This window comes from Oncorhynchus mykiss, chromosome 8, assembly GCF_013265735.2.
Source record: "Oncorhynchus mykiss isolate Arlee chromosome 8, USDA_OmykA_1.1, whole genome shotgun sequence".
Lineage (NCBI taxonomy): Eukaryota > Metazoa > Chordata > Actinopteri > Salmoniformes > Salmonidae > Oncorhynchus > Oncorhynchus mykiss.
Window position 1 is genome coordinate 37,550,885 of NC_048572.1, and position 19,655 is coordinate 37,570,539.

The following is a 19,655-nucleotide window of genomic DNA, read 5'->3' on the forward strand; positions in this document are numbered from 1 at the left end:
CCAGAGTGATCATGGGCCTCTTGGCTGCATCTCTGATCAGTCTTCTCCTTGTATGAGCTGAAAGTTTAGAGGGACGGCCAGGTCTTGGTAGATTTGCAGTGGTCTGATACTCCTTCCATTTCAATATTATCGCTTGCACAGTGCTCCTTGGGATGTTTAAAGCTTGGGAAATCTTTTTGTATCCAAATCCGGCTTTAAACTTCTTCACAACAGTATCTCGGACCTGCCTGGTGTGTTCCTTGTTCTTCATGATGCTCTCTGCGCTTTTAACGGACCTCTGAGACTATCACAGTGCAGGTGCATTTATACGGAGACTTGATTACACACATCTGGATTGTATTTATCATCCTTAGTCATTTAGGTCAACATTGGATCATTCAGAGATCCTCACTGAACTTCTGGAGAGAGTTTGCTGCACTGAAAGTAAAGGGGCTGAATAATTTTGCACGCCCAATTTTTCAGTTTTTGATTTGTTAAAAAGGTTTGAAATATCCCCAAAAAATATCGTTCCACTTCATGATTGTGTCCCACTTGTTGTTGATTCTTCACAAAAAAATACAGTTTTATATCTTTATGTTTGAAGCCTGAAATGTGGCAAAAGGTCGCAAAGTTCAAGGGGGCCGAATACTTTTGCAAGGCACTGTATATATATACATGTGTGTGTATGTATCTATTCCTTTTGTGTTACTGTTTTTCTTTGTAATATTATTTTGTAACTCTAAGTTGTTGGGAAGGGCTCGTAAACAAGCAATTCACGATTAAGTCTTCACCAGTTATATTCGCCTCATGTGAAAAATTTAATTAGATTTGATTTCACTTTCTACATCTGTCATTTGGTGCTGCAGTACACCTATAAACATAAAAACTATAGAGTTAAAAGACTTCACAACACTATCCCAATGCTGTTTGATGCGCAGCCAATCTGCTGCATTGTGGGTAGGATCAAAGGAGGTCCAGAAAGCAGGATGGCCTCACACTGGCACAGAATGAGCTTGGTTGCATCCCAACACAAAACAAACCAAATGAATGAATGAATGAAGTAAACAAAAGCCTATCAAATGAACCTTCTCATCAATCCCTGCCTCAGTTTCCTCCGCTTTGTAAATGAGGAGTATGGATATTTCAATAGCTCAAACAAATAAAGGTCATTTACGTATGGCATATGTGTCAGTGTGCTAGTGTTGATTAATTCATGACTGTGGCATCTAAAGGGATAATGCCTTAGTCTCTCACACTAAAGACCCAGGTGTTGTGGTATTGTGGCGAATATCAAAAGGGGATGCAAATGTTTCCCTCAGGTAAATCCAAGGGGCACTTTCTGAATATATCATTATACTGTATTCTGCAGACAGTAGCACGTTTGTATGAAGGCGTGGTTATTCACAGGCAAATTGCTATATGCTATGGAGGTACATTTGTGTCTTTTTCTCGAGGTCAAAACCTTTTTTATTTTAAATCAAAAATAATCCAAATGAAAAGTCCAAGCGGACACCTATGAAGATGGCATCTCAGGTAAGCAGCACTGGGCTGTATTGACGTATCCTAAAAAATGACATCTGCTACTTTAGATTGAACGGTCACATCTCAGTTATTGTTTTCATATCTATAAAAAATAAGCTGTTTTCTTTACTTTCAGAAAGCCGAGCTGACCAAGGGGTCGAAAAAGTAGATATTGCCAGATGTTCACTGTCCGAGAAACAGGCCATGGGAAGCTTTATCGCTGGCAAAAGTGTACATACCCAGAGGTATTTAAACTGTTCTGTGTTCTTTTTCTCCATCTCTGCCTGTATTGTTGTACATGGAACATGTCTCACATGCATTAATTAAAAAACTCTTAAGATGTCAGCTGCTAATTTTCCAATTTACACCACATAAACACAGCCATTTTCTCTGGACTATCTGTTGCTGCCAAGTCATGATTTCCCTGGGGGTTAGCCTTGCAATAACCAAGTGGTGAGACACATAGCCCTCTATATTTAAATGTTTCAGGTACACTCCGATACGTGTCTGCGTCACATTCAGTATCTTCTATTGACATTATCTTCTATTGTTTGTCCTCAAGTGTTTGTTTTTCAGCATAAAGTACTCTGTAGCCACTTAGTGTGGACACCAGGTGAGACCACACACGCAGTCTCTCTTCTTCACTTCATCCCTCTCCCACATCTCCCTAAATCCTCTGGGTTATACCAATTATTTTGGTGAACCCTTCCCGCATCTGAACTGGCAGACACAGAGGGCTAAGCATGATGTGACTTGGTCGGGTCAACAGGAGGTATTATTAAAGAGATGCAATACAGACAGAGATGTAGTAGTCCCAGAGTTAATGATCCAAGGTCAGTTTTGCATTTCACCTCCTGATTTAAGATGACTGACCGTATTATAATTTTAAAAAACAAGGCTAAATCATGCTCTCTCGTCTGCAGGTATGTTTTGATGTGAGATAGGAAGCCAGTCCTGTCATCGCCACCTCAGCCGCTCTTAGGATAACCTTCGGGCCAACTGGAGGCCCAAGGCTGGTTAGGAGACACCGCAATTGTGATGAACTGAGAGAATATTAGGGTAGCACTGTAATTGATGAATTAAATACTGTCTGCCGCTGTTCTTACCTCATTCCCTTTCTGTCTTCTACACCTCTCTCCCCACCTTGTCTTTCTTCCTCGTTTTATAATGCACAACATATGCGCATCAAAGTATTTATAATATTACAATTCTCATAATTATAATGCATTTACCTATTTATAACACCTGGATAATGAACTTCTTTCAATAAAGGATTTCACATTCTCCACTGGTTGAAATTAAGTATCTCATTGAAATACTATCCTGTGTCCTCAGATTAATGCAGATGAAGGGAGTTAGATATGCATAGTTTATTTTCTTCTGTATATGTGAATTACAGATCAATAATGTTTCTAGTCTATTGCATAGTAACAATGTGTAATCATTGATGTCACAAGAACGGTAAACACTGTTGAAGTGTATAATTGTAATGCATACACATATACACAGCATCATTCAAACAATGGAGTTTGGTATGACTGAAAAATAATGTCTCAGAGATTCATACCTGAACCACACCTTCATTTGCCAAGGAAGAGTACATGATCAGTGAATATATTCAATGTACAGGCAACAATGTGGGAATCTCATGCGTGGTAGGACTTGCATCCTTGGCACAATGAAGTTATTATATTCTACTCTATCCAAAGGCTTCATTAATGCCATTCAGACTTGAAGTTGATATAACAACTATGATAGCTGAGGTTCATAGATTGGTATTTTTATTTATCTGTTTTACCAGGTAAATTGACTGAGAACACGTTCTCATTGGCAGCAACGACCTGGGGAATAGTTACAGGGGAGAGGAGGGGGATGAATGAGCCAATTGTAAACTGGGGATTATTAGGTGACCGTGATGGTTTGAGGGCCAGATTGGGAATTTAGCCAGGATATTAGTTCAGAACCTAACGTTTTAGATCGGCTACATACGGCTACATACTGCTACATACTGTAGCTAGCTACACATCCATAGGCATACAGTTATTTTTATCCTCCACTATACTATAAGCAAGTACATAGTTAGCTAGCTACGTTACTTCAGCTGCATTTCAAGGCAAGCTTACACAATTGTACTTTCAATTTGCAGTAAATGCTATAGCTAGCTAGATTCTTTACACCCACTGTTTCACAAGACAACAAGCCTGGTTTGCTGGTTTTCTCAGGAGTCCCTATAACATTAAACAACACGAATTACAAATGAATTCTCCTAACACTAACTAGCTGGATAATAACTTGCTAAATAGCGATTTTCGTAAATTAACTGTATGACAAAAAAAATATGCAAAAACGTTTGTCTCTACATTAACTAACATATTTCTCTCAATTGTACATTTTTTGCTTTACTCGTTATGACGTTATAACAACTTACATCTGGTTCCACCGTAATATTTTGTCAGCCATCATTGTTTAAGAACGCCACAAAGGCAAGGGTGGCTCGCGTTAAAATTTGTCATTGAAACCACTCGATATGATTGATCATATAAAAACCTTGGGACCCAAATGCATAACGAGTGCTCTAACTCCCCCTTGTGGTGGTCTGGAGCAATGAAGCCGTGGCGCTGGGTACCTCCAGGTCCCGGGGTGCAAGCTCGCAAGTTTTAAAGGAGAAACCACTGTAGGTCTTCCAACACTTGTTGTGGCCACAGTGTCAAAAACGTAGGTTGCTCCCAATGCCAACCCATTCATCACAACTAACTGAGTGTGTGTTCCATATTTAGTGGATGTGCTTTACTGGCAGTATAACAAGACAAGTGGGAGGTGATTTATATGAATAGAAAAACCCCTGCAAAACAAGCTGGCTATGGCCGGGTGGAGATGATATAAAATGCATTAAGAGGTCAGCAATAAATCATTCTGGACTCCCAGAGAAAGGGGTAAAGCCTATAACTGGTGAGATGGGGTAGTGTGTGTGTGTATGTGTGTGTGTGTGTGTGTGTGTGTGTGTGTGTGTGTGTGTGTGTGTGTGTGTGTGTGTGTGTGTGTGTGTGTGTGTGTGTGTGTGTGTGTGTGTGTGTGCGTGTGTGTGTGTGTGAGAAAAGAGAAACCACTTTCTCTTCAATCACTCTATCGTGGCAGCTCAGACCTGAAGACCACAGCACACACTGCTTCATCTCTCTTGTCCGCTGTTTATACCAAATGGGAGAGGGAGAGGAGTACATATGCGTGGTAGAAGAAGACTGAGAGGACGATCAAGAGCTGTAGTCTCAGATGCGATTAGGGCTACTATAATTGATCATGTAATAAATCATGGTCTATCAATGAGCTGGTCTGTGTCACGACTTCCGCCGAAGTCGGCTCCTCTCCGTGTTCGTTCGGCGATCGACGTCACCGGCTTTCTAGCCATCGCCGCTCCATTTTTCATATGTCCATTTGTCTTGTCTTGTTCCATACACACCTGGTTTTCATTTCCCCAATCAATCTACTTGTATTTAACCCTCTGTTTCCCATCATGTATTTGTGTGTAATTGTTTCATGTTATGCGGTTTCATTTATGCACTTGACTTTTATTTATGTTCCGTGTTTTGAGCGCGTTAGATTATTGTAGTGCTCTCGTTTTGGAACGTAAAATAAATGTGCGCCTGTTAACTATACTCTGCTATCCTGCACCTGACTTCGCCTCCAGTACACGCCATAACAGAAAGACATACCTCTAATGGAGTCAGCAGGAGCAGGTACCCCGGTTAGCGGAGTCAAGGAGTGCGTCCAGGAACATTCGGCCATGTTACATCATCTCCAGACCATGGACCGCTGGGAGAGACAGGAAGTGCCTCGACCAGCACAACCGGGGCTGTCTCCACCCATCCCATCTGGAGAGAATTCCAGTGGGATGCGTATCTCCCTTCCCAGGGAGTATGATGGAACGGCAGCACAGTGCCAGGGATTCTTGTTACAACTGGACCTCTACCTGGCCACTGTGCACCCAGCTACATCGGGAAGGGCGAGAGTGGCCGCCCTTGTCTCCTGCCTCACGGGAACAGCGCTGGAGTGGGCAAACTTCGAGGAGTTCACCTGTCGCTTCCGGGCCGTCTTCGACCATCCACCCGAAGGTAGAGCGGTGGGGGAAAGGCTCTTCCATTTGAGGCTGGGGACGAGGAGCGCACAGGACTTCGCAGTGGAATTACGGACCTTAGCAGCCGGAGCAGGCTGGAACGACAGGGCCCTCATCGCCCACTGTCGATGCAGCATACGAGAGGACGTCCGACGTGAGCTGGCCTGCAGGGATGCCACCATTTCCTTTGACCAACTGGTGGATTTGTCCATCCGGTTGGATAACCTGCTGGTCACCCGCAGACGTCGAGAGGGGGCTCTGTCGGTTCATCTTCCAGCACCCCTGCTCCGGTGCCCATGAGGTTAGGAGGGGCTGCTCATAGGGAGACTGGAAGAGGGGCCATCACGTGCACCATCTGTGGCCGCAGAGGACACACTGCCAGTTGGTGCCGTGTTGGATCCTCTGGGAGTTGAGGCAACAGGCAGGGCACTCTGGCGTCACCCCAGGTGAGTTTGCACCACACTCATACAGAGTCCTCTGCTGATCAACTGTTTGTGCCTGTTTGTTTCCCTGCGTTTTCCCCACATTCCCAGCATAAGGCGCTCATCGAATTTTATCGACAGAGCATTAGCCATTAGGTTAGGGGTCTCCATTTTTCCTATAGTTAGACCCTTCCCGGTATACGCTCTAAATAGTCGACCATTAGGGTCCGGACTAATCAGGGAGGCCACTATCTCCTTGGCCATGGTTATGCAGGGGGATCATGAGGAGAGAATCAGCCTCTTCCTCATTGACTCTCCTGTGTTTCCTGTGGTACTAGGCCTTCACTGGTTGGCTCTGCATAACCCCACTATTTCCTGGCAACAGAGGGCTCTCATGGGGTGGTCGTGAGAGTGCTCAGGGAGGTGTGTAGGGGTTGCCATTGGTGCTACCACGGTGGAAAGTCCAGACCAGGTCCTCACCGTGCACATTTGGCTCTCGTCTTCTGTATAAAAAAAAAGGCGACTCAATTACCACCTCATCGATGGGGAGATTGTGCGATAAATCTCCTGGCAGACACTGCGCTTCCCAGGAGTCACGTGTATCCCCTGTCACAAGCGGAGACGGTGGCTATGGATACATATGTCTCTGAATCCCTGCGTCAGGGGTACATTTGGCCCTCTACTTCACCCGCCTCCTCAAGTTTATTTTTTTGTGAAGAAGAAGGATGGAGATTTACGCCCGTGCATTGACTATAGAGGTCTTGATCAAATCACGGTGTGGTACAGTTACCCGCTACCTCTTATCGCCACGGCAATTGAGTCAATGAATTGGGCGCGCTTCTTCACGAAACTGGATCTCAGGAGTGCGTTTAACCTGGTGTGTATCCGGGAGGGAGACGAGTGGAAGACAGCGTTCAGTACCACCACAGGGCATTATGAGTACCTCGTTGATCAATGCTGGTTGATGAATGCTCCATCGGTTTTTCCAATCCTTTGTAGACGAGATTCTCAGGGACCTGCACGGGCAGGGTGTAGTGGTGTATATCGATGACATTCTGATATACTTCACTACCCGCGCCGAGCATGTGTCCTTGGTGTGCAAGGTACTTGGACAACTGTTGGAGCATGACCTGTATGTCAAGGCTGAGAAATACCTGTTCTTTCAGCAGGCTGTCTCCTTCCTAGGGTATCGCATTTCCACATCAGGGGTGGAGATGGAGAGTGACCACATTGCAGCCGTGCGTAATTGGCCGACTCCCACCACGGTAAAGGAGGTGCAGCGATTTTTAGGGTTTGCCAATTACTACCGGAGATTTATCCGGGGTTATGGCCAGGTTGCTGCGCCCATTACCTCACTGCTGAAGGGGGGTCCTGTACGGTTGCAGTGGTCGGCTGAGGCGGACAGGGCTTTTGGGCAGCTAAGAGCTCTGTTTACTTCGGCTCCCGTGCTTGCCCGTCCGGATCCCTCTTTGGCATTCATAGTGGAGGTGGACACGTCTGAGGCTGCAATAGAAGCCATGCTCTCACAGCGCTCGGGTACGCCACCGAAACTCCGCCCCTGTGCTTTCTTCTCAACGAAGCTCAGCCCAGCTGAGGGACTGGGAGTTGTTGGCTGTGGTTAAAGCGTGGAAGGCATGGAGACATTGGCTTGAGGGGGCTAAACACACTTTTCTCATCTGGACTGACCACCGCAACCTGGAGTACATCCGGGCAGCGAGGAGACTGAATCTTCGTCAGGCAAGGTGGGCCATGTTCTTTACCCGTTTTGTGTTTACCCTATCCTACAGACCAGGTTCCCAGAATAAGTGTCCATCTCCAGCAAGCCACGCGTCGCCAGAAAACCAGTGCAGACCGTCACCGCAGTGAGACCCCGGTGTTCGCACTGGGGGACCGTGTCTGGCTCTCGGCCCGTAACCAGCTCCTCCGCCTGCCCTGCCGAAAGCTGGGTCCGCGGTTTGTGGGACTATTTAAAGTCCTGAGGAGGGTGAACAAGGTATGTTACAGATTACAGCTTCCATCTGATTATCGTATTAACCCCTCGTTCCATATGTCTCTCCTCATGCCGGTGGTGGCTGGTCCGCTCCAGGAATCTGAGGTGCGGGAGGTGCCTCCGCCTCCTTTGGACATCGAGGGGGCCCCGGCGTACGTTGTTCGTTCCATCCTGGATTCGAGGCGTCAGCCTTCAGTACCTCGTGGAGTAGGAGGGGTACGGGCCGGAGAAGAGGTGCTGGGTTCCGGTTGCAGATGTTCTGGATCCTGAACTGCTGCGGGAGTTTCACCGTTGTCGGCCGGATCGCCCTGTGCCTCGTGCTCCGGGTCGTCCCCGAGGCCAGTGTCTGCGCGCCGTGCGTCGGGGGGGGGGGGGGTACTGTCAGCTCCTCTCCTTGTCGGCTCCTCTCCTCGGCTCCTCTCCTTGTTCGGCGATCGACGTCACCGGCTTTCCAGCCATCACCGCTCCATTTTTCATATGTCCATTTGTCTTGTTTTCTTCCATACACACCTGGTTTTCATTTCCCCAATCAATCTACTTGGATTTAACCCTCTGTTTCCCATCATGTATTTGTGTGTAATTGTTTAATGTTATGTGGTGTTTGATTTATGCACTTGACTTTTATTTATGTTCCGTGTTTTGAGCGCGTTTGATTATTGTAGTGCTCTCTTTTTGGGACGGGACATGCATGTGCACCTGTTAACTATACTCTGCTCTACTGCACCTGACTCCAGTACACGCCATAACAGTCTGAGAGTGCAGCCAAATCTGTAGCGCTCAACAGGGGCATCTATTGTGAGAAATTTCCTGCAAAACAGCAGGTAAGATGTGCATTCTGCATGGGCATCTGACTGAACTGCACATTACAGAAGCAAATTGAGCAAAGCCTCCAAACCCACTGGTGTGTAATTGTTTTTGTATTTCTGCTTAGAACCCAACGGTTACCTCCCACAGGCGGAACAGGTAGGAATTTCACTGCTATGAAGGAAACTGCAATAGTTGATATGGTCATCAGAAACAATGGCATAAAACTCACAAAGATTGTTGGCAGACAACATCACATTAGGAAATATTCACAATGTAAGCATACAGTAACAACTATTTCTAGAGTCCTGAAACAACATCAAGTCAGGATGGAGCAATTTTACACTGTCCGCTTTGAGAGGAACTCTGAATGAGTCAAGCAACTCAGGAATCAATATGTCCAGGTAAGGTGACTATAAAATACAGAACTGGTTTTGAACAACACCAAACAGGGCAGAGGCACACAATGGCATGTTTTAAGGTATAATGTAAACTACCGTAATAGCCTAACTCTTATGTTGCCTTGTAAATTTATTTTAGAGAGTCATGGAGATTGAAGCCAGGCAAACACCCAACATATTCATCTTTGTGGATGAGGCTTGTTTCAACCTGGCCAAAACACAGCGGCGAGGAAGGAATGTGATTTGGAAAAGAGCCACAGTGGATGTCCTGGGCCAGAGGGGTGCCAACATCACAATGTGTGCAGCAATATCCTCTGATGGATTGCTTTTACACAAACCGCTAATTGGGCCGAGCGTCTCATTTCATTCCTGGATGACCTCTATGGAAGGGTTGTGTCAGGTGAGGAAAGGGTTGCAGAGAGGCGAAATCAGCCAACGTTTGAAATTGTATGGGACAATGTGGCATTTCACCGCTCCCGTGCAGTCACAGAGTGGTTTGCCAGGATAGTGTCACTTTTCCTCCCACCTTACTCTCCATTCCTCAACCCCATAGAGGAATTATTTTCCTCATGGAGGTGGAAGGTTGTCCCTCCTGGACACAATGAATGCTGGATGCCTGGACATATCTGCAGAAGATTGCCAGGGATGGAGCAGGCATGCCAAAATATTCTTTCCTATGTGTATTGCCCAAGATGACATAAGATGTGATGTGAATGTGTCACGACTCCGACCGAAGGTGGCTCCCCTTCCCGTTCGGGTGGCGCTCGGCGGTCGTCGTCGCCGGCCTACTAGCTGCCACTGATTCTTTCCTCCCCCTCCTTATGTGTTTATTGAGTACACCTGTTTTGAGTTGGGTATAATTAGTGAGGCTTTATTAGTCAGCTGGCCCGCCTGGTTCTTTGTGCGGGATTAATTATTGTGACCTTCTGTTTTGTGTAACTTGTGTGCACGTCTGTGGGTTACGTGTTTCCCATTTCGTGGGTTTTGCTGGACAGTTTAAGTCCCCATGTTTGTTTTGTTATACGCCCTGTGTTTTCATGGGGTTGGCTTATGTTCGCCGTTTTGTGCATTAAATTAGCACTACCCTGAACTCTCTGCTTCCTGCGCCTGACTTCTCACCCACTACACCCAGAACGTTACAGAATGTGATGTGAATCTGTGGCCAAATGCAGGGTTGACTAACATTGACTAACATTGCCAGTGTATCTGTATCGGTAGATGGTGTATATACAAATTCTTGTATTTTGCAATCATTCAATGCCAAAAAATGATATAAAACATATTGAAATATATTGCATCATTTCTGATTCATCCTGTAATATACACTGCAGTAAATTCTAAATAGTAGAGAGATGTCATTCTTGTTTTGTAAAGACATTTTACAAAAGAAAACCTGTTGTTCGTGTTGTTTAGGTCATTGTTTGCTTGTTGGGTGACAACCTTTGCTAGTGTTATGGAAGAATGAGTTGATTTGAGACATGTATAAAGGGTTTTGGTAGTTTTAGTGCATTTTGGATGTGAAATTAACTGCTGTGCCAAGCTGAAAGTTGGTTAGGAGATCCTAGCGATTGTAAAAAACTGTAATAAATATCCCACACACCAGATTCTACTACCTCTCACCGTCGACATTTAGCCCTCAGCATAATCACAATATGATCCTGATTATTGTACATTAAATAGAAAGCACCTTCTGTTGTGACATTGCTTTATATGTATGGCCGGTATGGAATTACCTACTGTTTCATTATGGTGAAATGTCATCACACAATGTCAAATCATAAGTTCACATTCAAGTTTGACTTATCACATGCACAAGTACAGTGAAATACTTAACTTGCAAGCCCTACCCAACAGGACAGTATTCAATATCAACTAAAGAAAATACAAATACAAATTTAAAAAACAGGAGAAATAAGAAATAAGAGTAGAAGCTACAGTTGATGTCGGAAGTTTACATACACTTAGGTTGAAGTCATTAAAACACGTATTTCAACCACTCCACAAATTTCTTGTCAACAAGCTATAGTTTTGGCAAGTCGGTTAGGACATCTACTTTGTGCATGACACAAGTCATTTTTCCAACAATTGTTTACAGACAGATAATTTCACTTATAATTCATTGTATCACAATTCCAGTGGGTCAGAAGTTTACATACACTAAATGATGTCAGCTTCTGATAGGCTAATTGACATCATTTGAGTCAATTAGAGGTGTACCTGTGGATGTATTTCCATACACCTGAAGGTACCACGTTCATCTGTACAAACAATAGTATGCAATTATAAACACCATGGGACCACGCAGCCGTCATATCGCTCAGGAAGGAAACGCGTTCTGTCTCCTAGAGATGAACGTACTTTGGTGCGAAAAGTGCAAATCAATCCCAGAACAACAGCAAAGGACCTTGTGAAGATGCTGGAGGAAACAGGTACAAAGGTATCTAGTGTGTATGTACAGTAAGTGTGTGTGTTAGTGTGAGGGTATTAATGTGTGGGTGTGAGTGTTTTATTGTGTGTGTGTTAGTGTGAGGGTGTTAGTGTGTGGGTGTTAGTGTGAGTGTGTTTGTGTGTGTTATTGCGAATGTTAATGTGAGTGTGTTAGTGTATGTATATGAGTGTGAGTGTTAGTGTTAGTGTATGTGTGTGTTAGTGTGTGTCTGTGTTAGTGTGAGTGTGTGTAAGTGTGTGGGTGTTAGTGGGAGTGTTTTAGTGTGTTAGTGTGAGCGGGTTAGTGTGTGTGTGTGTGCAAGAGTGTCAGTGTAGGCAGATATACAAGTAAACACGGCTGAAGAGTGACTGGTAGCAGGAATATATTAATACTTATGGTAATATACTAATAGTAATTGCAATCAATAATCAATGAACAGCAGCGTAGTGGTAGTAATAAATCAAATCAAATTAATAATAATTTGAACCTGCAGTGTAGGTGTGAGGGGGAAAAGTAGTTATTAGCCATTTAACAGTCTTATAGCCAGGGGATAGAAGCTGTTTAGGAGTCTGTTTGTCTGAGCCTTGATGCACCGGTATTGCCTGCCTGACAGGAGCATGGGAGCACAGTCCTCCCTCCAAGGAGCACCAACAGGTTAATCCAATGGCATCAATGCCCGCTGACATCATCAGTGCTTCCATGAGGTCATCATTGTTCCCCCAGTACTGTAGTGTCCCCTGTCCCCTCTGTGTTTTTCCATGAGTTACTGTCCTGTACGACTGACAGGTCTTGCTCTTTGTTACCGCAGTGATTAGGGGATGACAGGTGCCCTCGTCTAGTATCAAGGACTGGTGTGTGTATACTGTACCTGTGGACAGCACAGTGGAAACTGAGTCTGTGTCTGTGTTTCTAGACTGTGTGTGTGTGTGTAATAATACAGTTCCTCCTTAGTCTGTGTCTTCCTTACAGGACACATACAGTGTGTACAGTTATTTCCACTTTAGTTTATTTGGTACATATTTTCTTAACCGTATTTCTTGAACTGCGTTGTTGGTTAATGGCATTAGTAAGCGTTTCACAGTAAGATCTACACCTGTTGTTTTCGGCACATGTGACAGATACAATTGGATTTGATTTGACTATGGGGACACACTATAAAAACTATTTCCAGTAAATAGAACCCACTAAATCAGTACATCTAAACTCTCTGAGATTAGAGTTATTTTCAGTTCAATAGATATTTGATGAAGATTCATGGCCAGAGCCCCATTTCATTGTAATGCCCAGTTGACTCCCATTATAACCAGTCTATTATATGAAAGACTCATGTTAATACATCCAAATAAGTGGCTGATGTATGGCCACACACACACACACACACACACACGCATGTACAGAGATACACACACAGGCGATCACGCATGCACACAAACACACACACACACGCACACATTCACAACATTATCACGATGGATTAAGGGTCTTAGCCGAGCCAGGCAGACTGGTCAATGTGAAATCAATATCACCTACGCATTATTAGCCCACACATTATTCAGCAGAAAACACAACATCACACAGAGAGAGAAGGCTAAGGTCGGGTCTACACTTGACACCTACATGCGATTTATGCTATCAGAATACGAAGATCGCATTGAAAGGACGGGTCTAGACGCACAAAAGTGGTCTGATTGTGTTCAGATCTGGCTGATCACAGGTGGTCAGGGATGCATTGTGTGTGGATTTCTCCTCAGTCTGGATGCAGTCGGGCTACCGAAAGCCCATACAGTGGGCGAAGTCATCAACACTTCTCTCACAAGTCCAAAAAACTGTTGTTCTGGGACCGGGACGCACCTTTTCATTATAAAGTTGGAGGAAATATGTTCATAACGTGTGAGAAACGTGTTTGCTGGCTAACTAATATTTATATACATTTTGGGGGATTTGGCTAGAGTTCTGCTAACAAGTATGCTATGCTTTTAGCGTTGCTTGCTAGCTTGCTGGCTAGTTACAGAGGTTATCTGTCTAGTTAGCAACAGCAGTTAGCAACTGCCAACAGTTGCTGTTGTGTTATGATCGTATTAAGCCTATTCCACCGTTTGTAGAATGCATACTGGCATTTGAATATAACACAGGAAAAGGAAATCCGGACACACTGTGGACATGGTAGACACATTTAAATGTAGGTGTAGACGCATGACACGTTCCGGATTCCATGATCAAAACTCTATGATCAGAATACTAAAGCTGCATGTACTGTCAAGTCTAGACAGGGCCTAATAGTCATCCGCAGAAAGCACTGCCTGGAGGCTGGCACATACTGCTGTAACACATTCACTCCATACAAACTTGTAGACTATGGTGCCAGCTACAGGAGTAGTAAGGTCTGTTCAAATGCATGGTGTGTACAGTAGATGATGATTACGGTGATGTCTTTACTTTAGTTGTTATTAATGATGATGATGAAGATATGTATTTTCTATATGGTGTATTTTGAGCGTAATGGTGTATTTAATGATTATGCTGACAATAATGATGTCTGCTTTGATATTGTTTTTTTGTTAATGACATTGTTTTAACGATGGTGTTGATGCACGCACATTTATAATGATGCTGATGATGTTTCAGCTATACTAATGGAGTTGTCGACTCACTTCCTAAAAGTGGGAATTCCATGGATGGATCTCCCCTGTGACACTCCTGACCCCTGGCTGTGTCCGGAGAGCAGACTGTCCGTCTCAAACTGGAACGTTCCCTCCGGGTCACCCGGGATGTCCAGGAATTCTCCGTCACTCCAAACCCCCACAGTCCCATCCATCGTCGTGTACTTGATGTATAGGGTAACACTGGCCTGGAATGGAAGCGTCAACCAATGAATTAGGCAAAACAAACTAGAAACACACTATGGTCAGACAGTAAATTAACAACAACTAATAAAGGCTTCATAGAGCATTCACAAGGTCATCATTAGCAATACATAGATGCTCCACAAATCATTCATAATCAATTTCATATTGCTTTAATTAAATGGTAATATAAAAGTGCCATTGAAAGAGGTAGCCAAGGTCCGTTGATCTAATCTTTTCTTGTTTTGTTACGTGACATGTATGCCTCAGGATTGGGGCATCCAGGATTAGTTACCCTCTCTGCTGGTATGTAAGTCAATGGGCGAGAGAGAGGGAAACACACTAGGGGTAACTCAACCCAACTCTCCCCTAGCCATTGCTTCACGACAGGGTGGGTAACACATCTCCAAACTGTCCCCATAGGGGACATCTGTAGTTAAAGAGACTCAAAATGTTCATAATGACATCTTTAATTAAACTGGAACAAAGAATCCATTCTTGGTTGAAATTAAACTAAAATTGACTTCCGGCTTTCTTGACAAGTGAATATGGGGGGAAAAAAAGTGTGACAACTGTAAATTTGTGAGACAGAATCTGCCTACAATTTCTGTAAAACAATTGTTGTAAAGCTCAATATTGGTTGACAGAGACAGTTGTGGTCACTTGCGGCACAAAGACACATTTGGTTTGACAGTAAGTGCTTAGATTGATCTGAACAGGAAGATGCAGAGACAGAGCAATTTTTCTTTCCTGTCTTCTGGGGACTAATACACCTCCCTGGACAGTCAACTGATCTTTATTACAACCCAAGCAATTTGTTACATTTCTCTCGCTCTCTTTTTCTCTCCTTTTCTCTCTTTCCCTCTTTCTCCCCCCCCTCTCTCTCTCTCTCTCTCTCCCTATCTCTGCCCTGTGACTGCAGAGCCAGTGAAGTTAGAGGCGTTACCATGGTATCCCCGCATCTTTCAGCAGGACGTGGTAAATAAAAACACTTCTATTCAGTTAAAACACAGGTGAGACTCTGGGCCGGCTGTGTTCATCTACTCTCCCTCGTCAGGGACAGAGTGGTGTGCAGAGGGAATGAGAGCTGTGTGTGTGTGAGCATGCCCAAGGCCATTCTGACTTGTGTGTGACATCATCTCTATGGAGCCATTTCCTAGCTGCGTCATGAAAAGTTGCAGATACCAGCTTTGTTCACTAGCAGTGGATACGACCACATGCAACTTCAAATGCCGCTTGTGCAAGTAAACAAACACGTAATCAGATGTTTATCGTCTTCAACATCGCTATTGTAACGGCCGTCGTCGGTGGAAGAAGGTGAGGACCAAGGTGCAGCATGGTAAGTGTTCGTGATTTTTAATATAATCAAAACTGAACACTAAACAAAATAACAACTAGGAAGAACGAACAAACGAAACAGTCCTGTCTAGTGATGACACACACAACAGAAAATGATCACCCACGAAACACAATAGAAAACAGGCTACCTAAGTATAGTTCTCAATCAAGGACAACGATTGACAGCTGCCTCTGATTGAGAACCATACCAGGCCAAACACAGAAATAGCAAATCATAGAAAAACTAACATAGACAACCCACCCAACTCACACCCTGACCATACTAAAACAAAGACATAACAAAAGAACTGAGGTCAGAACGTGACAGCTATGTCATCAGAGGATTGATTACCTAAATGTTAGCTAGCCAGGGAGGCTAGGTAAATTATCACAACTAGAGCTAGATAAAGACAGAAAAATAAAATACTTGTTGAACATAACTATAGCCATCAGTCCTGCGTGTTTTCATGGTTATCACTCATTCCCTGTTAAGTTTGTCAAGGTCCCAACATCAGTGTTAGCTATTGTTAGCTATTGGTGCCGGGATAAGCTCTCACACGGTCTCTCTCTCTTTCTCTGTCCTCCTCTCTATATCTCTCTTGATCTCTCCATCCCTTGCTCCCATTATCTCACACTTTCTCTTTTTCATTCTCTCACATACTGTTTCTTTCTTTATACAGTGCATTCGGAAAGTATTCAAACCCCTTGACTTTTTCCAAATTTTGTTACGTTACAGCCTTATTCTAAAATGTATTAAATGTTTTTTTCCCCTCATCAATCTACACACAATATCCCATAATGATGAGGCAAAAAACAGGTATTTAGAAAGTTTAGAAAATGTATTAAAAATAAAAAACTGAAATATCACAATTACAGTGCCTTGCGAAAGTATTCGGCCCCCTTGAACTTTGCGACCTTTTGCTACATTTCAGGCTTCAAACATAAAGATATAAAACTGTATTTTTTTGTGAAGAATCAACAACAAGTGGGACACAATCTGGAAGTGGAACGACATTTATTGGATATTTCAAACTTTTTTAACAAATCAAAAACTGAAAAATTGGGCGTGCAAAATTATTCAGCCCCTTTACTTTCAGTGCAGCAAACTCTCTCCAGAAGTTCAGTGAGGATCTCTGAATGATCCAATGTTGACCTAAATGACTAATGATGATAAATACAATCCACCTGTGTGTAATCAAGTCTCCGTATAAATGCACCTGTACTGTGATAGTCTCAGAGGTCCGTTAAAAGCGCAGAGAGCATCATGAAGAACAAGGAACACACCAGGCAGGTCCGAGATACTGTTGTGAAGAAGTTTAAAGCCGGATTTGGATACAAAAAGATTTCCCAAGCTTTAAACATCCCAAGGAGCACTGTGCAAGCGATAATATTGAAATGGAAGGAGTATCAGACCACTGCAAATCTACCAAGACCTGGCCGTCCCTCTAAACTTTCAGCTCATACAAGGAGAAGACTGATCAGAGATGCAGCCAAGAGGCCCATGATCACTCTGGATGAACTGCAGAGATCTACAGCTGAGGTGGGAGACTCTGTCCATAGGACAACAATCAGTCGTATATTGCACAAATCTGGCCTTTATGGAAGAGTGGCAAGAAGAAAGCCATTTCTTAAAGATATCCATAAAAAGTGTTGTTTAAAGTTTGCCACAAGCCACCTGGGAGACACACCAAACATGTGGAAGAAGGTGCTCTGGTCAGATGAAACCAAAATTGAACTTTTTGGCAACAATGCAAAACGTTATGTTTGGCATAAAAGCAACACAGCTGAACACACCATCCCCACTGTCAAACATGGTGGTGGCAGCATCATGGTTTGGGCCTGCTTTTCTTCAGCAGGGACAGGGAAGATGGTTAAAATTGATGGGAAGATGGATGGAGCCAAATACAGGACCATTCTGGAAGAAAACCTGAATTAGTCTGCAAAAGACCTGAGACTGGGACGGAGATTTGTCTTCCAACAAGACAATGATCCAAAACATAAAGCAAAATCTACAATGGAATGGTTCAAAAATAAACATATCCAGGTGTTAGAATGGCCAAGTCAAAGTCCAGACCTGAATCCAATAGAGAATCTGTGGAAAGAACTGAAAACTGCTGTTCACAAATGCTCTCCATCCAACCTCACTGAGCTCGAGCTGTTTTGCAAGGAGGAATGGGAAAAAATGTCAGTCTCTCGATGTGCAAAACTGATAGAGACATACCCCAAGCGACTTACAGCTGTAATCGCAGCAAAAGGTGGTGCTACAAAGTATTAACGTAAGGGGGCTGAATAATTTTGCACGCCCAATTTTTCAGTTTTTGATTTGTTAAAAAAGTTTGAAAAATCCAAAAAATGTCGTTCCACTTCATGATTGTGTCCCACTTGTTGTTGATTCTTCACAAAAAAATACAGTTTTATATCTTTATGTTTGAAACCTGAAATGTGGCAAAAAAATGTCACAAAGTTCAAGGGGGCCGAATACTTTCGCAAGGCACTGTACATATGCACTCAAACCATTTACTCAGTACTTTGTTGAAGCACCTTTGGCAGCGATTACAGTCTTGATTCTTCTTGGGTATGACGCTACAAACTTGCCAGCTCTGTCAGGTTGGATGGGGAGTGTCGCTGCAGTGCTATTTTCAGTCTCTCCAGAGATGTTCAATCGGGTTCAAGTCCGGGCTCTGGTTGGGCCACTCAAGGACATTCAGAGACTTGTCCCGAAGCCACTCCTGCGTTGTCTTGGCCGTGTGCTTGGCCGTGTGCTTATTGGAAGGCGAAGAACCTTTGCCCCAGTCTGAAGTCCTGAGAGCTCTGCAGCAGGTTTTCATCAAGGATCTTTCTGTACTTTGCTCTGTTCATCTTTCCCTCGATCCTGACTCCCAGTCCCTGCCACTGAAAAACATCCTCACAGCATGATGCTGCCACTATCGTGCTTGACCGTAGGGAGGGTGCAAGGTTTCCTCCTGACGTGACGCTTGGCATTCAGTCCAAAGAGTTCAATCTTGGTTTCATCAGACCAGAGAATCTTGTTTCTCATGGCCCGAGTCCTTTAGGTGCCTTTTGGCAAACTCCAAGCGGGCTGTCATGTCCCTTTTACTGAGGAGTGGCTTCAGCCTGGCCACTCTACCATAAAGGCCAGAATGCTGCAGAGATGGTTGTCCTTCTGGAAGGTTCTCCCAGCTCCACAGAGGTTCTCTGTGCTCTGTCAAAATGACCATTGGGTTGTTGGTCTCCTCCCTGACCAAGGCACTTCTCCCTCGATTGCTCAGTGTTGGCCGGGCGGCCAGCTCTAGAAAGAGTCTTGGTGGTTCCAAACTTCTTGTATTTAAGAATGATGGGAGGCCAATGTGTTCTTGTGGACCTTCAATGCTGCAGACATTTTTTGTTACCCATCCCCAGTTCTGTACCTTGACACAATCCTGTCTCTGAGCTCTACGGACAATTTCTTTGACCTCATGGCTTAGTTTTTGCACCTGAGCTCAATTTCAGGTCTGATAGCAAAGGGTCAGAAAATTATATTTGTAAACATTTCTAAAAATGTGTTTTTGCTTTGTCATTATGGGTTATTATGTGCAGATTGATGAGGAAAAAATATAATTTAATCAATTTTAGAACAAGGCTATTAAGTAACAAAATGTGGAAAAAGGGAAGGGGTCTGAATACTTTCCAAATACACTGTATGTGGCTGTTGGATCAATACTCACCTGAGGTCAATAAAATACTTATCTTTTTGGCTGTGTTCAGTATATCCTGTATGATGTCCATAGATCAGTATGGAGGATTCTCATTCTTATGGCTATGGATATCTAAACTGATCAGGA

The 19,655-nt window shown here is 43.8% G+C and overlaps 1 protein-coding gene across 5 annotated transcripts in view; it reads right to left on the reverse strand.

Annotated features, from left to right (window-relative positions):
• Positions 1 to 19,655, reverse strand: part of LOC110530908 (otoferlin) — a 152,732-nt gene that overhangs the window by 76,656 nt on the left and 56,421 nt on the right. For all 5 annotated transcript variants that reach the window (XM_036985435.1, XM_036985432.1, XM_036985434.1 and 2 more), the window contains exon 5: positions 14,305 to 14,501. In XM_036985435.1, the coding sequence (XP_036841330.1) occupies positions 14,305 to 14,501 (197 nt within the window). The remainder of the gene's footprint in view (positions 1 to 14,304; positions 14,502 to 19,655) is intronic.